This window comes from Leptidea sinapis, chromosome 33 (genome assembly GCF_905404315.1).
Source record: "Leptidea sinapis chromosome 33, ilLepSina1.1, whole genome shotgun sequence".
Taxonomy (NCBI): Eukaryota; Metazoa; Arthropoda; class Insecta; order Lepidoptera; family Pieridae; genus Leptidea; species Leptidea sinapis.
The window spans coordinates 8,006,638-8,026,815 of record NC_066297.1 but is presented as its reverse complement, the minus strand read 5'-3'; the positions used below and the strand labels follow the sequence as shown (position 1 = coordinate 8,026,815).

Genomic DNA, 20,178 nt, shown 5'->3' with positions numbered 1-20,178 from the left:
GTTTTAATTTTATGTAGTCATAGTATTGTAAATATAGCAACAAGATTTGTTTTGTTTGAATTAATAATACTTTAGTTCATTGTGTATTTAATTTTCAGATTGAGCGCGGTGTAAGACTATACGGTCAGAATGAACAACGGCAGGCTGTTAAGGTTTGGCTGTCAGCCCTGCGCGGGGTCAGACACCGCAGTGACAAGTTCTCACTGCTTGGACATCTATATCAGGCCTTCATGGATTTTGGAAAATATAGGTAATTAACAATTAATATTGTATGTATTAAAGTGTCCTAATTGGGACTAATTTAGACAGTAAGTGACGCTTACACTAAGATTGATAAAAACAAACTTATAAGTTATAGTGTTAAGCAATCATTTTTACATCATTTCAATGTTTCAGTGTGGTATCTTATACGATTAATAGGTACTCTATCTAAATTCATATCTCTAGTTATTTCGGATAAACTTAGAAAATAGTGTTCCCTAACCCTGATTCATCATCATCATCATCACTTCAGCTGGAAGGCGTCCAATGCTGGACAAAAAGGGCCTCCCCCAAAGATCGCCACGACGATCGGTCCTGCGCTGCCCTCATCCAACCTACTCCGGCGATCTTGACCAGATCGTCGGTCCGTCTTGTGGGGAATCCTGTTTACTAAGTTATATTTTTATGTTTCTGTAAATATATATTTTAAGTTTCTGTAAATATTTTTGTACATATTAACTATATTTTTTGGAGGAGTCGGAAAATTCTGTCGTCTGTGAGCTTTCAATGAAAACGCTGTCCAATGAAAACCTTAGAGACAAAAAAAGACCATACCGACGAATTGAGAACCTCCTCCTTTTTTAAGTCGGTTAACAAAATAATGTATGGTGGAATTGTGTATCTTATCTACAGAAAGGTCCATGATGGCACATGTCCATTTCTTAAGGATAACAAAGTATAGCCATCTAAAAATATTGTTAATTATAAAGCGGTAATGTAAACAGCTTTGTTTACAAAAATACTTTATTAATCCATAACATTTTATATTATACTAGCGGACCCAACAGACGTTGTCCTGTTATAAAAAATAAAACTCTTGCGGATGGAATTTCTTTAAATCCGTTCTTAGCTGATCTCTAGTCGGCGAAAGGAATATTTCTATCAAATTTCGAGTCTCTACGCCTTATGGTTCCAGAGATATCGTGATGAGTGACTATATACGGGGCAATCTCTTTTATATATATAGATTTTAATACAGTTGCGAAAAAATGAAGCATTTTAATAAAATATTAAAACACAAAATGGCGCCAACCGTAAAAGAATATAAACAGAGATATTTTTGTTTTCTTACCCATTCGGGGTAGGCAAAGGGAACTATGCCCATACAGCCAAGTCTTCAGTAGATTTTTTTTTATTGATATGAAATAAAAATGAAAATTAATGAGATGAAATGAAATAAAACCTAACCTAACCTTAGATTTGATATTGAAACAAATTAGTAGCTTCTTTTAAGAAATATTTGCATGAATCCTAAAAACTTCTATGAATTTTTTTGTTGGAAAAACCTCGTGGTTGGTTTGTTTCTTTTTAATAGACATTATTTTGACAGTTTGGGAAGAAAACGCACGAGTGCGGAAAAGGTAAAGAAAAAGCTCGCGTGTGTAATTGCCAACATCCCGAACACTACGTCCCTGCAATACCTACGCCACTTTTTGAGCAACTGTATTAAAAAATAAGCTAAAAAATTAGATCTTTTACACTTTGCCTACTACAAACAAGGAACGGTAGATGAATCATTCAGAAATAAGTTTTCGTTTCATTTTTAACTAATTAAACAATTTTACACATTTCCGATGGCTTTAGACTACCTTATTCCCCAATACTAACATCACGGATTCGTAAAAAAAAGGACTCCGTGTCATCTTAGATAACAGTGTAGTACCAAAAAAAGCCGATTAACGTGTAAATACATAGCCCTACGCACATACTAACACTACTACAGGCCGATAGGCGGCCATTATGGGAAGTGTCATCGCCTGTGACAGATCAGTTTGCGTCTCAATGAAATATTTTAAAAATGCCGTCGTGCGTTGTGAAAAAGTGTAAAAACGATACTTTATAAGTATTTGTGGCCATATATGATTATTTAAGGGAGAAAAAATTGTGTAACTAGTATCCCCCGTAACCGCACACACACTAGCATAACGGTGCTTCGCTTGCTAATATCACGGCGCGGAGTACTTTTGGTTATTTGTGTGTCCGAGGAAAAATTGGTGAACTAATTAATGCCTCTTGCTTTAAGTCTGGTCACACATAAGAAGACTGTCTTTCTGTTTCAGAGAATCGCTAGAGTTCGCGAATCGTCAGCTTGGCATATCTGAAGAGTTGGACTCGGCGCCAATGAGGGCCGAGGCCTACTTAAACCTCGCACGAGCTCACCAAACTCTTGGCGGCCTGGACAGGTATATCTTGCAGTCTCTTACAGTCATAATTTGTAAACAGCGAGTTAAAACTATACTTAAAGTGACCTCCCTTGTAGGATTAATACACAAAAAAAAATAAAAAAAAATTGAAGCCTGACAACCTGAGAGTTTAACAAAGCATACAAGATTTTATGACGATACGTCATTCGAACGGTTAGCTCAGTTGGAAGAGCACGCGCACGGAACGCGAGAGGTCGTGGGTTCGAGACCCGCATCATTCATAAAATTTTGTTATCAAATTTTATTTGTGTATTACTTACTGTTCGGGCTCAGGAATAATATCTGGGACTGTATTAAGGTTTCCTATAGTCGCCGGTAGGCACTTGCAATCAACCCAGAATCATGAGGAAAGAAGTAAATGCAATCCACTAACCTTTGAACACTCCCACGTCACTCAAGTGGCGGCGGCGCAGCAGCTCCAAAGGTCCTGACTCCGGTGTTCCAGGTGAACGTCACTGGCGATTGCAAGCTTGTAAAGTTTTATATGTAGACACTAGTATTGAACTTCAACACTAGACTTGATGATCACTGGTTACTCAGGGTAAACACGGTTTACATATGTAGTGCTATCGACCACGTCCGAGCAAAGATCAATTGTCTCTGTCCGCTTGTCAACCCAAGCGCGACTTGTGTTATCGGATAGTGGAGCACGTACAACTACCCTCATGATTCCTAATAAAATCAGCAAGTACCGTACACTTACTTATTTTTTAATATATTTAATTTAATATATTTAATTTTTGTATATTCTCTCCATCTCCATTAAAACAATGTCGTAATATCGATTTTAATAGACTGAGTATACCATGTGATTGTGAGAGAAAATAAATATATTTTGAATTTGAATATCACTCAAATTCAAGTTGGTAAACATACAAACCCTTCCCTCACAATACATATATTTGACGAAGGTCACAGATCACATGGTCAGGATCTTTGTGGAGTGTGGACGTTGATCACGACAGCAATTAAAACACAGTCTTACAAACACACGGTATCATTATTAGCAACAAACGTTACAATTGTAATGGTAAGAACACTTCACAAAGTTTTTTAATTATTTACAAAGATCGTGGTGTTCTCGGCACGCGCGTGCGACACAATCATCTCGCTCGATAGTTCTTCCCTGACTGACCGCCACTGCGCGGCGTTCGCCCGGCGCCCGCTCTCGTCTTCACCCACCGCACTCGCACCACACGCTTCTTACGCTCGACGTTCTTGATTACGATATATAATCTTATCATATATATATATATTTCTTGTGTGCGTGTGTATGTCACTGAACTCCTCCTAGACGGCTGGACCGATTCTAATGAAACTTTCTGTGTGTATTCAAAAGGATTCGAGAATGGTTTAGATTCACAATTGAACTACCTCCTAAACGGTTGGACCGATTTTGATGATTTTTTTGTGTGTTGCAGTGAATTTGAGATTGGTGTGTGTCTTCAGGTGGATTTGATAATGGTTTTGATTCACAATTAAACTACCTCCTAAACGGCTGGACCGATTTTGATGATTTTTTTGTGTGTTCCAGTGAATTTGAGATTGGTTTAGATTCTTAATTCCGTCGATATAATATAATTATCCTGCTCATGTGTATTTAAGTGGACTCCTCCCAACGGATGGACCGATTTTTCAAATTTAAGACGTGTGTCCGAATTTTCCGACAGGACAACGTCTATTGGGTCCACTAGTATATTATATGAATATAATGTATATTAGAAAAAATAATACTGGATTCAAGAAATATTATTCCATTTTAGAAAATAGAATAAACTGTACGTGCCGTTTAAATAAGTCAGCCAGAGGACATATGAAAGATCATGTGTCTTGCTATTAAATTGCTCACTGAGCACAAATTTAAGAAATATATTAAAGCTTCTTTGATAAAAAGACTTACTATAGTATAGTAGATTATACATATAGAGGATAATAATGCATGGTTCTTGTCTGGATCTGCGGAGGCCACCTAATTAGTATAATATTATATTAAGTAGGCTAAGTTGTTATTTGATTTAAGCTGGGCTTCAAGATTCTTATCGGTTCTTCTCCCTACGTCAAAGGCCCATTGCGATCTGATGTAGCTGTTGCAATATGTTAAATCAATTTATTTATTTATGGTCTATGTGGATAATGCAGCTACTGTACTCAATAACTTTTGTATTAATTCACATTTACTTTTTTGACTCACTCGTGTAAGACATTGACTATTTGACGTTTGAGTGTGTCTGTTGCATCATTTTACATTTTACATGATATATTGTCATTTGAAATGATTTGTAAATCGATGTACTTTAATGTAAATCTTGATATAAAAGAGTGCCAATGAGTTTCTTGCTACTTCTTCTCATTAGCTCAACCCTTTACGAAGTAGCGGTAGATTCAATAAGAAAAAAATATTTTTTTTTTTGACATTCATAAGTGTCATTTCCGTGACCTACGTGAATAAACTGATTTTGATTTGATTTGATTTGTTGTGGTTCTATGGTAAATCAATATATATCTATGTCATAACATTTAGATAATTTTAGATTTCCGCAAAAATAACTTCTTATTCAATAATTTTCTTCCAGGGCTTTGTCATATGCCCGTCATGCGCTGTACAACGACTGTGGGGGAGGCTCCACAGCAGGCTGGGTTCACCACACGGTGGCGAGCGTCAGTCTGGAGCTCGGAGCGTTCTCCAAAGCCATGGACAGCTTCCAGAAAGCGCTCGCCGTTGCGCAGGCGCAGAACGACAACACGCTACTGCTGCAAGTAAGAGTTATAACTGCCTTGCGCATACCACAATACACAGTGCCGGATAAACCAGATTAATACTGAACAGATTTATGAATAAATCAATAAAAAGCAATTTGAAAAGATTGTTCAAGAATTTTATCCAAGAACAAAAGTAATCTCAAATTAAACTAAACTTTAGGCAAACGTGATCTCAGGCCCCCCGCCCTTTTCATGGCCCCGCGCTACTCCACCTCGGTTACAACAGTCTCATAACATCTAGATAGAGATTTTTTTGTGGAAGGCTCCTTTGCACAGGAAGCCGGCTAGATTATGGGTACCACAACGGCGGCTTTTTTCTTCCGTGAAGCAGTAATGTGTAAAAATTACTGTGTTTCGGTCTGAAGGGCGCCGTAGCTAGTGAAATTACTCTACAAATGAGACTTTACATCTCATGTCTCAAGATGACAAGCGCAATTGTAGTGCCGCTCAGAATTTTTGGGTTTTTGGAGAATCCTGAGTGGCACTCTATTGTACTGGGGCGTATGAATTACCATCAGCTGAGCGTCCTGCTCGTCTCGTCCCTTATTTTCATAAAAAAAATATTTCGATAGAGCTGGAAAAAGGCTGTCAAAATAATGCTCAAATTTCCAAGCATGTTTGAGAAAATCTATATGTACTTTTGTATGCAAAATGTGTGTGGCAGTGGGCAGGGCACATAATTCGACGGACAGATGGCCGTTGGGGCAGTAAAGTCCTTGAATGGTGACCACGTACTGGACGACACAGTGTCGGTCCACAAGGTGGACCGACAATCTAGTCAAGATCGCCGGAATACGTTGGATGAGGGCAGAACAGGACCAATCGTCGTGGAGATCTTTGAGGGAGGCCTTTGTCCAGCAGTTGACGTCTTCCGACTGCAATGACGATGACAAACAATTATAAAAATTAAGCATCTTTTATGGAAAAGCAGGACAAACTAGGGTACCGTAACGTGGTGTTGAGTGATCACTGCCGCCCACAATCTCTTGCAACACCAGAGGAATCACAGGAGCGTTGCCGGCCTTTACGGAAGGTGTTCGCACTTTTTTTTAAAGGTACCCATGTCGTATCGTCCCGGAAACATCGCACAAGGAAGCTCATTCCACAGCTTTGTAGTACGCGGAAGAAAGTTCTTTGAAAACCGCACTTTGGAGGAACGCTACACATCCAGATGGTGGGGATGATATCCCAATTTGTGGCGTGTCGTGCGAAGGCCGAACACGGCGGCAGGAATCAGGTGAAAAAGCTCTTCGAAACACTCCCCGTGATAAATGCGGTAGAAGACACACAATGAAGCGACGGAGGTCTCTACGCAACGCCAAATGATGCAGCCGTTTACAGAGTACTGTGTCGCCGACAATTCCAGATGTTCTGCGTTGCACGCGATCAAATGGATCGAGCTCATACTTTTGTGCGCCAGACCAGAGATGATAGCAATACTCCATATGTGGCCGGACCTGTGCTTAATAGAATAGATTAATGTAGATGCTAGAATAAATTAATGTTGTATTTAAATATCAATTGGATTATCCAGGTCTACGTAGGTCTATCAGAGCTGTGGCGCCGCCTCCGAGACACAGAGAGAGCTGTAGCCTGTGCCGCGAGAGCCTGTGACCTGGGGCGAGGTCCGAGAGCTGCCGACCTGAACACCAGACATCACAGGATCGCCCTACTACAGATGGCAGCGGCCCTGAGAGCTAGAGGGGAGTTGGGGGACGCTTACGACTATTGCAATGTAAGTATTTACTTCAAAGTATGAGTTGTTTTTGACGTTATACTTCTTTAGGCACGTTATGAAAAAATGATGAGAGTGAAATTTTAAGATGCGAGCGCATCACTGTAACACAAAAGTAACCGGTTGAAGTTGGTTCCTAAAATTCTCTGACGCAAACGTCATTCGTAATTTTTTTTTGGTTTCTTCGTCCATTATTAGGACAGGCAAAGCGTTTAAGCCCAGCCGTATTCATTATCTAATAATTATTTGTCAAAGCCATTTTTGCAAGATTTTTACAAAATTGTTCTTTCTAAAAATGTACTATGAATAGCACGAGGAATAAATTATTTTAATTATTTCTGCTTCGTTAGGCCAAAGAAGTGTAACTTCTTGCGTGCATACATAAGTACACACACACTTTTATTTATGCAGAGGAACAAACAGTATTACAATAATAAATAGTAACAAAACTTAAAACTAGCTAGGTAACATTCATGGCTGCAGTGTCCATTCTGCAATGGAACACCAGAAGCCTTCGTCCTAAAAAATCCAGTCTAATTCACCTTATTAATAAATATCTTCCTTCCGCTATCGCCATCTCTGAGACATGGCTGGTCCCTGGATCACACTTCAGGGTCCCCAGTTATGTGTGCCTCAGAGATGATCGGGCAGAAGGCATTGGTGCGGGCTGCGCCTTATTTATAAGACGCTCCATTCCCCTTTCTCCAATTATCCTTCCTAATCCCCATCCAGGTATTAATATTGTTGCAGCGAATGTTATGAACACCTCCTTGGTCTCAATCTACATTCCTCAACCTCAGTCAACTATCATTGCAGATATTCTCCTATTATTATCTTCTATTCCCCCTCCTATTATTATAATGGGAGACTTTAATGCTCATCACTCTTCATGGGGCTCAAGTCACACTGACTGTTTTTCCCTTTCTCTGTTGGACATTTTTGATGAAATCAATCTCTGCATTATCAATGATGGCTCTCCAACCCGCAGGGTTTTACCTTCTCAAAATTCCAAAAGCACTGTTAATCTCATCTTATGTTCTCCGGTCTGACTCCACTCTTCTCTTGGAACATCTTACAAGATTCCCACGGTAGTGACCATTTTCCTATAATTATTTCTATCCCTAACAAGGTAATCTTCCCTCCCCAAAACTTTTTCCCGTCTGTTAAATATGGAATAGTTGATGCAAACTGGCAAAAATTTTCTACCTGTCTTGATAGAAAAATTGCGGAATTTCAAACCACTAACCATGTTAATGCAGTAGAGAATTACATAAAATTAGCAAATGCCAGATAACATGTGCTGATAATAACTTCCCAGTCCAAAAATATTTCTCAAATAAAATTTCAACTCCTTGGTGGGACGCCGAGTGTACTGCTGCTGCTAAGGAAAGAAAATTGGCGGAAAAAATTACACAAGAAACATGTCTATTTTTAACTTCATTCATTACAAAAAAGTGGCTGCTAAAGCTGCACATTTATTTAAAAAAAAGAAAAAACAAGGATGGATCAACTTATGTCAGAATTTGTCTCCAAGCACATCCTCAATTGTTTGGAAACAAATTAAAAAATTTAAAGGCTCACTTTGTACTCAAGAGTATAATTTGAATGTGGACTCATCTATATGGCTTGAATCCTTTTCAGATAGGATGTCCCCTCCCTTCAGTTCCAAATAAGGACTATTTTCCATCCCCTCCAAACCTTCTTACCTCAACCCACAGTTTAGAGTCTCTCTTCTCTTTCTCTGAACTTCTACTTGCGCTGGATGGTCTAGTTGACTCTGCTCCTGGGGCAGATGGTATCCCCTATTAATTCATTAAAAACTCTTTAAATACATGCAAGGAATATTACCTAGGTATAATCAATAACCTTTTTTAAAGTTGGGATCATCCCTCCACCTTGGAAAAATCAGGTAATTATTCCATTACTTAAACCTGGCCAGAACCCATCTGAAGCCTCCAGCTATAGACCAAATTGCTCTCTCTTCTGCTCTTGCAAAAGTCTCTGAAATTATGATAAAACATAGACTTGAGTGGTTTATTGAAAGCAATAATCTCCTTTCCAACTCTCAGTATGGTTTCAGAAAAGGCAGGAGTTCCCTAGAAAACTTAGGTATCCTGACAACTGACATTAGAATAGCACTTCTCAGAAAAGAACACCTTTTGGGAGTCTTCCTTGACATTGAATCTGCATATGATAACGTATCACTTCCTCTACTCAAGAGTAAACTCAACCATCTGAGTATCCCAGTGAAGTTATCTCGTTTCATTAACATGTTAATGGAGAGATCAATCACTATAAAAGGCCCATCCTCTTACCTCCCTCCCAAGTCAGTTTGGAAAGGTCTACCTCAAGGCTCAGTCCTTAGTCCCCTTCTATACAATCTGTATACCCATGACCTCAGTAGCACAGTATCGCCTTTCTGCCAAATATTGCAATATGCAGATGACATTGTCCTTTATTCTTCTAACAAGTCCATACAAGATTCATGTTATCATTTAAATCATGCACTTGAATATCTTTCTGAATATTTAATGCAACATGGGCTGTCACTATCAACATCTAAAAGTAAGGTTATTCACAAATAAAAGACTTTTCCCTCTTATTAAAATTAAAATTTATAATTTAGAGTTACCTGTTGTTTCTCATGTAAAGTTTCTGGGTGTTTGGTTGGACCAATAATTATCAGGTATAAAACATTTTGATTATGTCTCACAGAAGTGTGAGAAAAATATTAATATCTTCCGCTTTCTATCAGGTGTATGGTGGGGATCTCACCCTTACACCCAAAAATTATTATACAATGCAATAATTCGCAGCCATTTAGATTATGGTGCTTTATTCTTAATACCAGGAAACAAAGCAGGCCTGAATAAATTGGTCAAAATCCAGGCTAAGTGCTTACGCATTATATTGGGAGCAATGAAATCCAGCCCTATTAATGCAATGCAAGTTGAATGTGTGGAACCTCCCCTTTCTTGCCAATAAATTTTTCCTAAAACTAGCTGAATGTCATGGACATCCTTTGTTTCAAAAATTAGAACAATTAGTTACTTTATACAATAATAATAATAGTGTTCCTGTAGAAAAAAGACCCTGCATCCTCCACAGTTACCTGTTATTTACTCACCTCTCTAACCCCCTCTTTCAATATTCTAGATTTCCTATATATACAATGACTTTCAATGCACTTACTTACCAACCATCAGTAATTTTAGACTTGGGCATTGATAAGTATTCTATGGAAGCCAATAAAATTTTCACTCATATCATGCATTCACATTTTCAAAATTATCATAAGATCTTCACTGATGCTTCAAAAACGGACATGAGTCCTGTTTGTATTGCAATTTGGATTCCCTCTACTAGAATTATACTCAGTTATCGCTGCCCATCTGTCACTTCTGTTTTTACTGGGGAATCAATTTCCATACTCGAAGCTATTTTATTTGTTAAGTCTCATGGCTTGAACAATTCTATGATACTTTCAGACTCTTAAAGTTTCCTTCAAGCAATACTATCAAATCCATTTAAGTCAAAAAGTCAATTTCCAATTATACTTAGAATAAGAGAATATTTGAAAGAGTGCTACGACCTCAATATTAACATAGTTTTAGCATGGATACCAGATCATTCAGGTATCCTTGGTAATGAAAATGCGAATTCCTGTGCTAGGACAGCTACTCAAACGGGCTCTCTCCAATATTCAGAAATTTTCTCTCATGACTTGCGCACCATCCTGAAACCCAAGATGCATGAGACTTGGTCCAACATATGGCAAGTGTCCAAAACTTCTAAGGGTAAATTTTATGGAGAACTCCAACCTGAAATCCCTCAAAAACCTTGGTTCTGTAAATTTAAGATTCCAAATAAAACTGTTATTTCAACTACGTTTACGCTTTAACCACGCGTGTACCCCAGTTGTCTTAGCTAAACTTAGGGTTAGAGACAATTCCCTTTATGAATGTGGCCTAGACGAGGGTAACGTGGATCATCTGTTCTTCAATTGTCCCTTAATGCAACCTTCTTTGTACAATTTTATACCTGCTGAAGTTCCCCGCCCAACTTCCTTTAAATGTCTCCTATCCCTAGTCTTCACTCCTTTTGTAAATATTTTGTGTAACTATATTAAAAAGAATAAGATTAAGTTGTATACATCATTAAACACTTGTAATAATTTATGTAATTATATTTGTGTATGTCCTTTTTAGTCTACACAAACAAAAACAGCATGTATATTTGTTTCAGGTATAAAATAAGAAAATAAAACTTGTTTCAATCTTTAGCACCTACAAAAATACTCTAAGCTTGGTGGTTTACCTTAACGTGACATTGGCAAACTTTTGGTATACCTTCCACAGGAGCCATAGTAGGACGAATAGAATAGAATAGAATAAAAAACTACCTTTAAAAAACCGACTTCAAAAACTGAAAGGTATTTCATAACTAAAAATTTAATTTAATACACCTCATAAGTAAACATTTAAATTTAATGTTAATAAAATATCCACTATTATTTATATTATTTGTTACCTATTGATAGGTTTTAAGTCGGTGCCAAGCCCTAAACAAAATAAAACTTAATATTATAAACAGCTTACTTACTGTAATTATTAAGGTTCTATACGAATCTGTTCTAGACGAAGCTATCCCGCTCAAAGTCACGCGTGGTGAGTGTAGGTACCTACATTGGGCTTGGCACCGACTTCAAAGCTATCAATAGGTAGCACATATAAATTTATAGTATTTTATTAATATTGAAGGTAAATGATTGCATTAGAGGTGTATTAAATTAAATTTTTAGTTATTTGATACCTTTCAGTTTTTGAAGTCGGTTTTTTTAAACGTAGTTTTTTTTATTCTTGTACTGTTTAGTGTCAGCTAATAATAATAATATATAATCAACCTGTATAAAAACTCCTTAATAAAGCCGTACACAAAAAAACAATTATATCATCCACGTAGACAAAGTTCATAAAGTGATAACTACTGGGCCAATCTATGTAAAAATTTTATGGGACCAATATTCCGCATCGAACTAAAGAAGAATTACGTAAATAGGATCATAAATCTCAGAGTAATTGGTGTACATACATAAAAAAATACCGATCGAATTGAGAACCACTTCCTTTTTGAAGTCGATTAAAAAATCAGCTGTTTTCATGTTTTCAACGCGCTGTAACTCTCGAACCCGAACACGCGAGGTTCCTGCGCGTGGTCACTTCTTAGTAAATATAATGTAATATTATTTCCAGGAAGCTCTTCGTCTTTCAACGGTGGTTGGTGATCAGGGCAGCTTCGCTCGTGCAGTCAGAATAGCTGGCGATGTTTACCGAAGAAAATGCGATTTTAATAAAGCCTTAAGGTAAATAATTCTCATTCTTAAGGTTATTTTTGTAAGATTCGTTTTTTACAATGTAGTTAATGTTGGTTAGTGTAACGTAGGTAAAATATAGAATTATACCAGTGGGAGGCTCCTTGGCACAGTATACCGGCTAGATAATTATGGGTACCACAACGGTGCTTATTTCTGCCGTGAAGCATTTCTCAAAATTGATTCCTTTAGAATTATTTTTGATGTATTTCTAATATACTTGATACTACTACCGCTTCGGAAACAAATGACGCTCTGAGAGAGAAGAAGCGGCGCAAGAAATTCTCCCAGCATTCTTTTTTTTGCGCTCTTTTTAATCTAATATATAAAATTCTCATGTCGCGGTGTTTGTAGTTAAGCTCCTTCGAAACGGCTTGACCGATTCTCATGAAATTTTGAGTGCATATTGGGTGACAACATCTATTTTTCATCCCCCTAAATGTCATACGAGTCAGCATTAAACATACAACTTCAGTCAAATTTTCACCCATCTACGATCAACAGTTACATATAAAATATTGTACTGTCATTGCTATTGCTATAAAATAATCATAATCTAGTCCCAGGCTGTCCAATCACTTTTTAATAAAACATTTAAGTTTATTTATAGACAACGCCTTAACAGAGGCTGGGTCTTTATTATAAAAGTGTATACATTTACCCTCAAAGCTATTATGTATCTTATGAAGCCTACAAGAATAAGTTACAAGCAATCCCTTATTTCTAGTGATATAATAATGAAAATTACTATTAAGAGCAAAAAGGTGACGATTTTTGTGAACGTATATTAAATTATCATAAATGTACTGACTGAATGAACCCTTCAGACCGAAACACAGCAATGCTTACACATTATTGCTTTACGGTAGAAAAAAGCCGCCGTTGTGGTACCCATAATCTACCCGGCATCCTGTGCAAAAGACCCTCCCACTGGTAAACTCGGAAACAAATATTCATATTCATTATATAAGTGTTTACACCTATCGGGATTCAAACCCGGGACCTCTGGCTTCATAGGCAGGGTCACTAACCACTAGTGACTAGACTATAAGTGTCGTCATTACTTATTATGCCCTCTACTCGGCTAAGTCGTGTTAGTAAGTCTTTTGTGGGGCGATGTATATGCTTTTACAACAAGATCCCAGTAAATGTTTAAAACAAATGTATTACGAAATTCAAAAGAAAACGTTTGCTCTAAAAGTTACTTAAAAAGAAATATGTTTCTTAATGATATCACAGATTGGGAATGAAGCGACCGCCCTCAGGCAATTTAAAAGAAGCCCGCTGAGTTTCAAGAGCCCGTTTTTCTCAGGTGTGAGGCATACTTTTTCAAAATAATGTGTCATAGTTTTTGTCTTTCAATAACTGATCTCATATCCCATTTTGAATAAAAATATTTGAATTTGAATAATAAAACCTTTATAAATCTGCAGACATTACGAAATAGCAATGGGAGCTGGTCAATCTTTGGGTGATCGTCTTGCCCAGATGGAAGCTATGGACGGAGCAGCGAGATGCCTGGAGGCCCTCAGAGTCCAGGGCAGAATTTGCAACTGTAGACCTTTAGAGTTTAACACCAGGCTACTGGAAGTCGCCACTTCTGTTGGTTCTAAGGTAGGTATTAATTTTTATTGAAGTGAGAACTTGTTTAGCGGCGTTGAGCACTTTTCTTGAGATGACACGTGACCTGATCGAAATTTGTAAGACAATTTTGTACCGTGTTTTGGTACCAGGCGATCATAGTTGAAGGAGTGTTTGTCTTATGTATGACACGAGTATAAATAATTTCTGACGTCATTCGCACGACGTATAGATACGAGTAGATATAGATATATAGACACCAGGAGAACGGTGATAGTGATGTCTTTTGAAATGAAAACTTTTTAGCAGCGTTGACCACTTTTCTTGGGATGGGTATAAAATGTTAAAATCGCGTCAATACACGTGACCTGATCGAAAATTCGTAAGACTGTCGTTGAAATTATGGATGAATATTGATTTTTCTGAGAGATATAAAATATTCAAAAATGCATAACGTTAATGTTTAAGTTTTCACTTCTGCTGGCACTCCCGGAGTGGAACCCATATTTTTTTATGGAGGAGAGGACAAAAGAACCTACGGGTCATCTGCTGTTAAGTGATCACCGCCACCCACAATCTCTTGCAACACCACTGGAATCACAAGAGCGTTGCCGGCCTTTTAAATAAGTATACGCGCTTTTATTGAAGGTACCTATGTCGTGTAGTCCCGGAAACACCGCACAAGGAAGCTCATTCCACAGCTTGGTTGTACGTGAAAGAAAGTTCCTTGAAAGCCGCACTGTGGAGGAACGTCACACATCCAGATGGTGGGGATGGTATTTGTTGGTAATAGCTCGCCCACTCTAGGGTTAAGTATAAATCAATAAAAATTCCCAGATGCTAGTTCGTCGGGTCCGTCTTCGCCTATCAGAGATCTACACGGCACTTGGCGATAATAATGCCGCGGCAAGACAGAAGAAAGCGGCAGCTTCCTGGGCGCTGCCGGCCTGCGCTAAATGCCGTGAGCCATTGGCAGACCGTCCAGAACCGTTGGCGTCATTACCGTGCGCACATATCGTTCATCATGCGTAAGTAATCAAGTCATAATCACATAATAAACAAGTCAATTTTAAAATTAAATTACGAAAATTTGTTATTTATAGTTTTTTTTATCATAAGAAATACCAATTCAATACAATTTTTTTTATAAAAATATGAGACTTATTTGTATTTTCAAAAATAAAATCATATTTTTATTATATGTATGTCACGTGACCGAAAACGCCGACCACCTTTTTGTGACGTCACTATAACAGAAACATAAGGCAGAAACTGACTGGCGGCTGTCAAAGTGCTTTTGTGCTTGTTTAATATTCCCCATTTTGGCGCCTTACGGCAAACTATTCCCTCACCAAGCTCTGACCCTTATTTTGTTTATTAGATGGTTTATTTTGCATGGTCTTATAGTTTGTGTCAATAGCTTTCAGATACATTCAGTCAAATCATCCTAATTATAAGAATTCCATTAATACACGTAAAATAATACGCATTGTCAAACGCTGCGCGTGCCAAAATCACGCCGATCTGAGGCATACCGCGGCGTGAGGGTACCTCCCGAATTTGGAAGGTTAATACAAATCAAAGAGGTATGTCAGCGAGACCAGAACTTGCACCTTCGTTAAATTGTTTCAGCTGTATGCCAGAATCGTGGTCACGGCGCTCAACTCGGAGCACTGGCGGAGAGTGTGCAGAGTGCGCATCCCCCCGCGCTCCCCGCGACCCCCCACCTGCGCCCGCGCCGCCTCACCACAGGGTACTTAGTCAGGTAACATTTTATTGACTACCCAAATTTTTGTCAGTTTTCTGCACCTTCTGTGGGCGACGTTATCTACGAGGGTCAAACCGAAAATTCTTAAAAAATCCACGATGGAACCACTTAGAACTTTGCCCACTCGTCCTTATGGGACTCTTCGATAGCCTTTTGAAACACAGCAGCAGCTACGTCAGCAATCCCTATATGTGAATTTGGGACTTTATGGCAGGTGACCCAGTAATTCCACGAATACGTCGACAAATAGTCGATTGTAGGCTTGGCGGTGTGCGATGAATAGTTGTCATGGTGAAGAGGGATCATACTGAAGGGTCTTTCTCCCGAACTATTTTCCAAAATAAGTGACCAACATTTGTTACTGAACTACTCTGCAGTAACATTTTTTTCGATCCTCTAAAACAATTTTTTCGTAACCTGTCCTACCGAAGTACGAGGCCGCCATCTTTTTTTCCACGCTTCGCATTCACTTTAGTTGGCAACTCTTCGGAATAAAACACCCAATGAGCAGACAGTCTTTTGGTCTCAGTATCATAGCAGTAAATCCAGTTTTCCTCAACCGTTAGTATGTCGAACACAGCATTTGGGTGACCTCCGTTAAATCTTTCAACAATTTCACGGCATCAATCAACACCACCGAGTTTTGGATTTCCACCGATGGAAAACTGATGCCTATGCTTTTCCAAATCTGTTGTTTCTCACGCACTTGTAAAGAGTGACACGAGATGGGGCTGAATCGTTAGGACATCGTAAATGTTTATCACAACTTTTATGATTACTCAAATGACATTGAAAGTAATAGAAAATCCCTTGCAACACCAGAGGAATTACAGGTGCGTCGCCGGCCAAAGAAAAGTGTACGCGCTTTTTTAAGGTATGTACCCATGTCGTATTGTCCCGGAACAACAACACCACACCGCACAAGGAGCTCATTCCACGTTGTTGTATGTAGAAGGAAGTTCATTGAAGAAACGCCCCACATCCAGAAGGTCTCGATGATTGATACAAATTAGGAATTAGTGGCGTGTCGTGGGAAGGTGGAATTCAGCGGCAGGAATCAGGTCTAACAGCTTTTCGGAACACTCCCTGTGATAGATGCGATAGAAGACATGCAGTGAAGCGACGTCTCTACGCAACGCCAACTTATCTAGCTGTTCACAAAGCACTGGATCTCCGACAATTCTAGCAGCTCTGCGTCGCAGGCGATACTGGGGTGCGCCACACCAGAGATGAGAACAATACTCCAATGTTATATTCAATAGATACTCGAACGGCTAGCTCAGTTGGGAGAGCACTGGCACGGAACGCCAGACGTCGTGAGTTCGAGCCCCGCATCGTTTATAAAATTTTGATTTTCAAATTTTATTTGTATATCCAATAGGGTTTGAATAATTTTCTTTGACATGTCATCTACAACGATTTGAAACCTTAATAATGTTTTAAATATCCTCAGGATTTTCCGTTCGCGTCGCCACCGTTGCTTCGTGAACCCGATATTAATTCTCTTCGATCAGATCAAAGCAGCCAAGAAGAGAGTGTGTAACGATAGTAAGTGCAATAAAATGTTGATAAACCCTTCAAATCACTATTAGGTCGTCAAATTTTGTGAATAACGTTCAAAACTCGAAAGCAAGAACGCAGAGTACTTGTAGTTGTAGGTACTTACTTGAAAAGCGAGAAAAGAAATATAAGATTTAATAAGGTAGCGGAACATTCGCATTTAAGTACACTGAACTCATATTTTCATCATTATCAAGTTGCAAACATTAGCATTCATACGTAACAGAGTGTAGTCTGTGCACTGGACTGTTCAGGTTCAGCCTAGCAAACTCTCTAAGAAAAAAGCGATTTACTAGATTTTATAGAACGTGCAGTAATTGATAGATTGATATTTGACGGCTGTAATCTTATAAAAAACGGATATCCGAAATCCACTACGTTTTATGCAACTGTTCGCTTTCAAACTTATCCGGATTATACTTCGTCGCCATATTAATTTAATTAGTATTTCAAACTTATGTCAAATCACAGCACGTTTCATACTTTACTAAATTTCAATTTTTACTTATGTAGTCCCGTCTTTTATAACGTAGTATTTACATCCTCTTTGATAAACTAAATTAAATACTATGATACGTAATGGTAAAACAAAATTAAAATACTGAAAACACCAACAGGCTATAAATATTCTTCTACATTTCATAGACCAAAAATAAATTGACACTGACAGCTATTGAGTTGCCAAGTCCATTACCAATTTTTCCCCAATCGAGTACAAATTCATGTTGTTTTATATTGTGATAAAAAGGCTATGTAATAGTGATTGAAGGATATAAGGTGTTTTACTTATTCTAGATAGTAAATTGGAGTCACAATAACTCTTGAAGTAAATTTGGATTCTGTGCGATCAATGAAACAGCAATATTATGAATACAAAATTAAGTGTGTATACAAAAAATTCTTAGGGGCAATGTATACTAATAAAAGTAAAGCCGTTTTTGTCTTTCGGTTATACTGCGAAAACTACTGAACCGATCGGAATAATACTTATACCATTAGATGCAGCGTGTTTGGAAGGTTTTAATATGTAACAAGCTGACCCGGCAGACTTTGTTCTGTATGTATTAAATAAAATATTCTTTTTTATGAATTCGTCAATAATATTTCGTAGCATCAAGAATTATTTCCCTGTTGTTTTATGAAATTGACTCGCCGCAGAACTGTCAAACTGTGTGTGAGTAAATTCTCTGATAGAGAATGTCCATACAAAACAAATATTGGATATTATTTCCATAAAAAATAACTATGGGTCCCAAATGGAAATAAAAACTATCCTATCTCTCAAGTTGGACTAAGCTGCACTGATGTAATCCCCATTAAAATCTGTTCATTAGTTTAGGAGTTCACAGGGAACAAACATCAGGAGACTAGGTTCATTTGACATTTCATTAAATATAATACTATTCATACAATGAGCGGGTGCGGATTACTTAATTTATATGGCAAAACAACTTTCGCCAGGTTACATACTAGTATTTTATATAACATAAATATTATTTGCTTGATGGAGAATATTCAAATATTAAAATCCGCATAATATAAAACCTAAATAAATCGAATACCTCTGTAAGATATCAAAAAACAACCGTGCATAATATAAATCCGATCTGGATAAATGTGTTGAATTAAAAACAGTAGGAGTACTAAAAGGACTACTAAATTTCATGTAAAAACTCTGCGATGTAAACATCGTAAATTATTGCCAGTCTTGAAGACTTTGCCTCTAAGAATTTTCTACTAAATTGGTAGAAACGCTGTTTCTATTCAAACGCTTTATTTTCTCATTTGAATGTTGTGTAAATTATATTAAAAGTTTTATCTATACAAATTGAATTTTTATATTAAATTTATTCGCTTATACCTATCGTGATATTTGTTGCGTAGTGATAGATTTATTTTTTAAATTAAGAATTAAAATTTATCTAATATTAACATATGTATTTGAAGCCCAGAGCTGTTGTCATAAAGTTTCAAACATATCCTAATATGAAATCATTGAAAAACAATATTCATTTTCAAATAAACATAATATAAAAATTGCAAAAATATATATAGTTTACTTATTGGTATTTGTAGAATTCGACTTAAATAATTCTACTAATAATACACAACAACAAATGGCTATAGAAATTTCTATAATATCTCTTGTTATTAAAAATAATATGATTATGAAATAAATGCATTATTTATGTATGAAACAAAATATTTATTTATAAATATATACCAAACTCAAACATTATAATTGTAAATTAAATGAAGAAGAAAAATTATTTTAACGTACCTAAAGTAATGCTATAGAAATAAATTTATTTAATCTTTTTTGGTACCTGTTCAAGTATTTATTAAGAGATATACGAAAAAAGTTAAGTCTGTTATTACTATTACCAATAGATACCGTGAATAGACCAAAGATCGTTTATCAAAAGATTTATCTGTAAGATAAAATAGAAGTAAGAATCTTTATTTGTCAGCATGTGCCATATTGAAAAATAATTTAAAAATAGTATTATATTATTTTGTAAGTGTTTTTTAGGGACTATATTTTATGGCGTTGTGATAGATATGTCAAAAAACCCACATACTTACTCGAACTAGTCATAGTAAAGAAAAAAAGGCCATTGGTAAACCAATACAATAAATTAAAATTAAAATTTAATTTTAATCCAATTTAAGTTTTAAAGGCAAGTATCTTAAAGAATTATTATTGTACTATCTTTGCATTTCAAAATTATGAAAGTAAGTATCTCTAACGAATTTTTCAAAAAGTCAAAATGGTGAATCTATTATTTAAATGGTAAAGTGCAAGCTAGATAATGCCTACAAGTAGCGCGGAAGTAGCTGTTAATGTTGCCAGTTTATGAAATAATTTCCCTATCACAGTTAATAGAATAAAGTTTGTTATTTTCATCTAATCAGAGTGAACTTGCTTTTTAGAATT

At 37.0% G+C, this 20,178-nt stretch overlaps 1 protein-coding gene across 1 annotated transcript in view; it reads left to right on the top strand.

Moving 5' to 3' along the window:
* LOC126974718 (43 kDa receptor-associated protein of the synapse homolog) overlaps positions 1-17,429 on the top strand; it is a 28,718-nt gene extending 11,289 nt beyond the window's left edge. Inside the window, exons 5-13 of the mRNA XM_050822310.1 lie at positions 99-250; positions 2,322-2,444; positions 5,039-5,222; positions 6,760-6,960; positions 12,213-12,322; positions 13,765-13,945; positions 14,750-14,940; positions 15,545-15,677; positions 17,134-17,429. Coding sequence (XP_050678267.1) covers positions 99-250; positions 2,322-2,444; positions 5,039-5,222; positions 6,760-6,960; positions 12,213-12,322; positions 13,765-13,945; positions 14,750-14,940; positions 15,545-15,677; positions 17,134-17,223 — 1,365 coding nt within the window. The 3' untranslated portion in view covers positions 17,224-17,429. The remainder of the gene's footprint in view (positions 1-98; positions 251-2,321; positions 2,445-5,038; positions 5,223-6,759; positions 6,961-12,212; positions 12,323-13,764; positions 13,946-14,749; positions 14,941-15,544; positions 15,678-17,133) is intronic.
* The last annotated feature ends 2,749 nt before the right edge of the window (positions 17,430-20,178 follow it).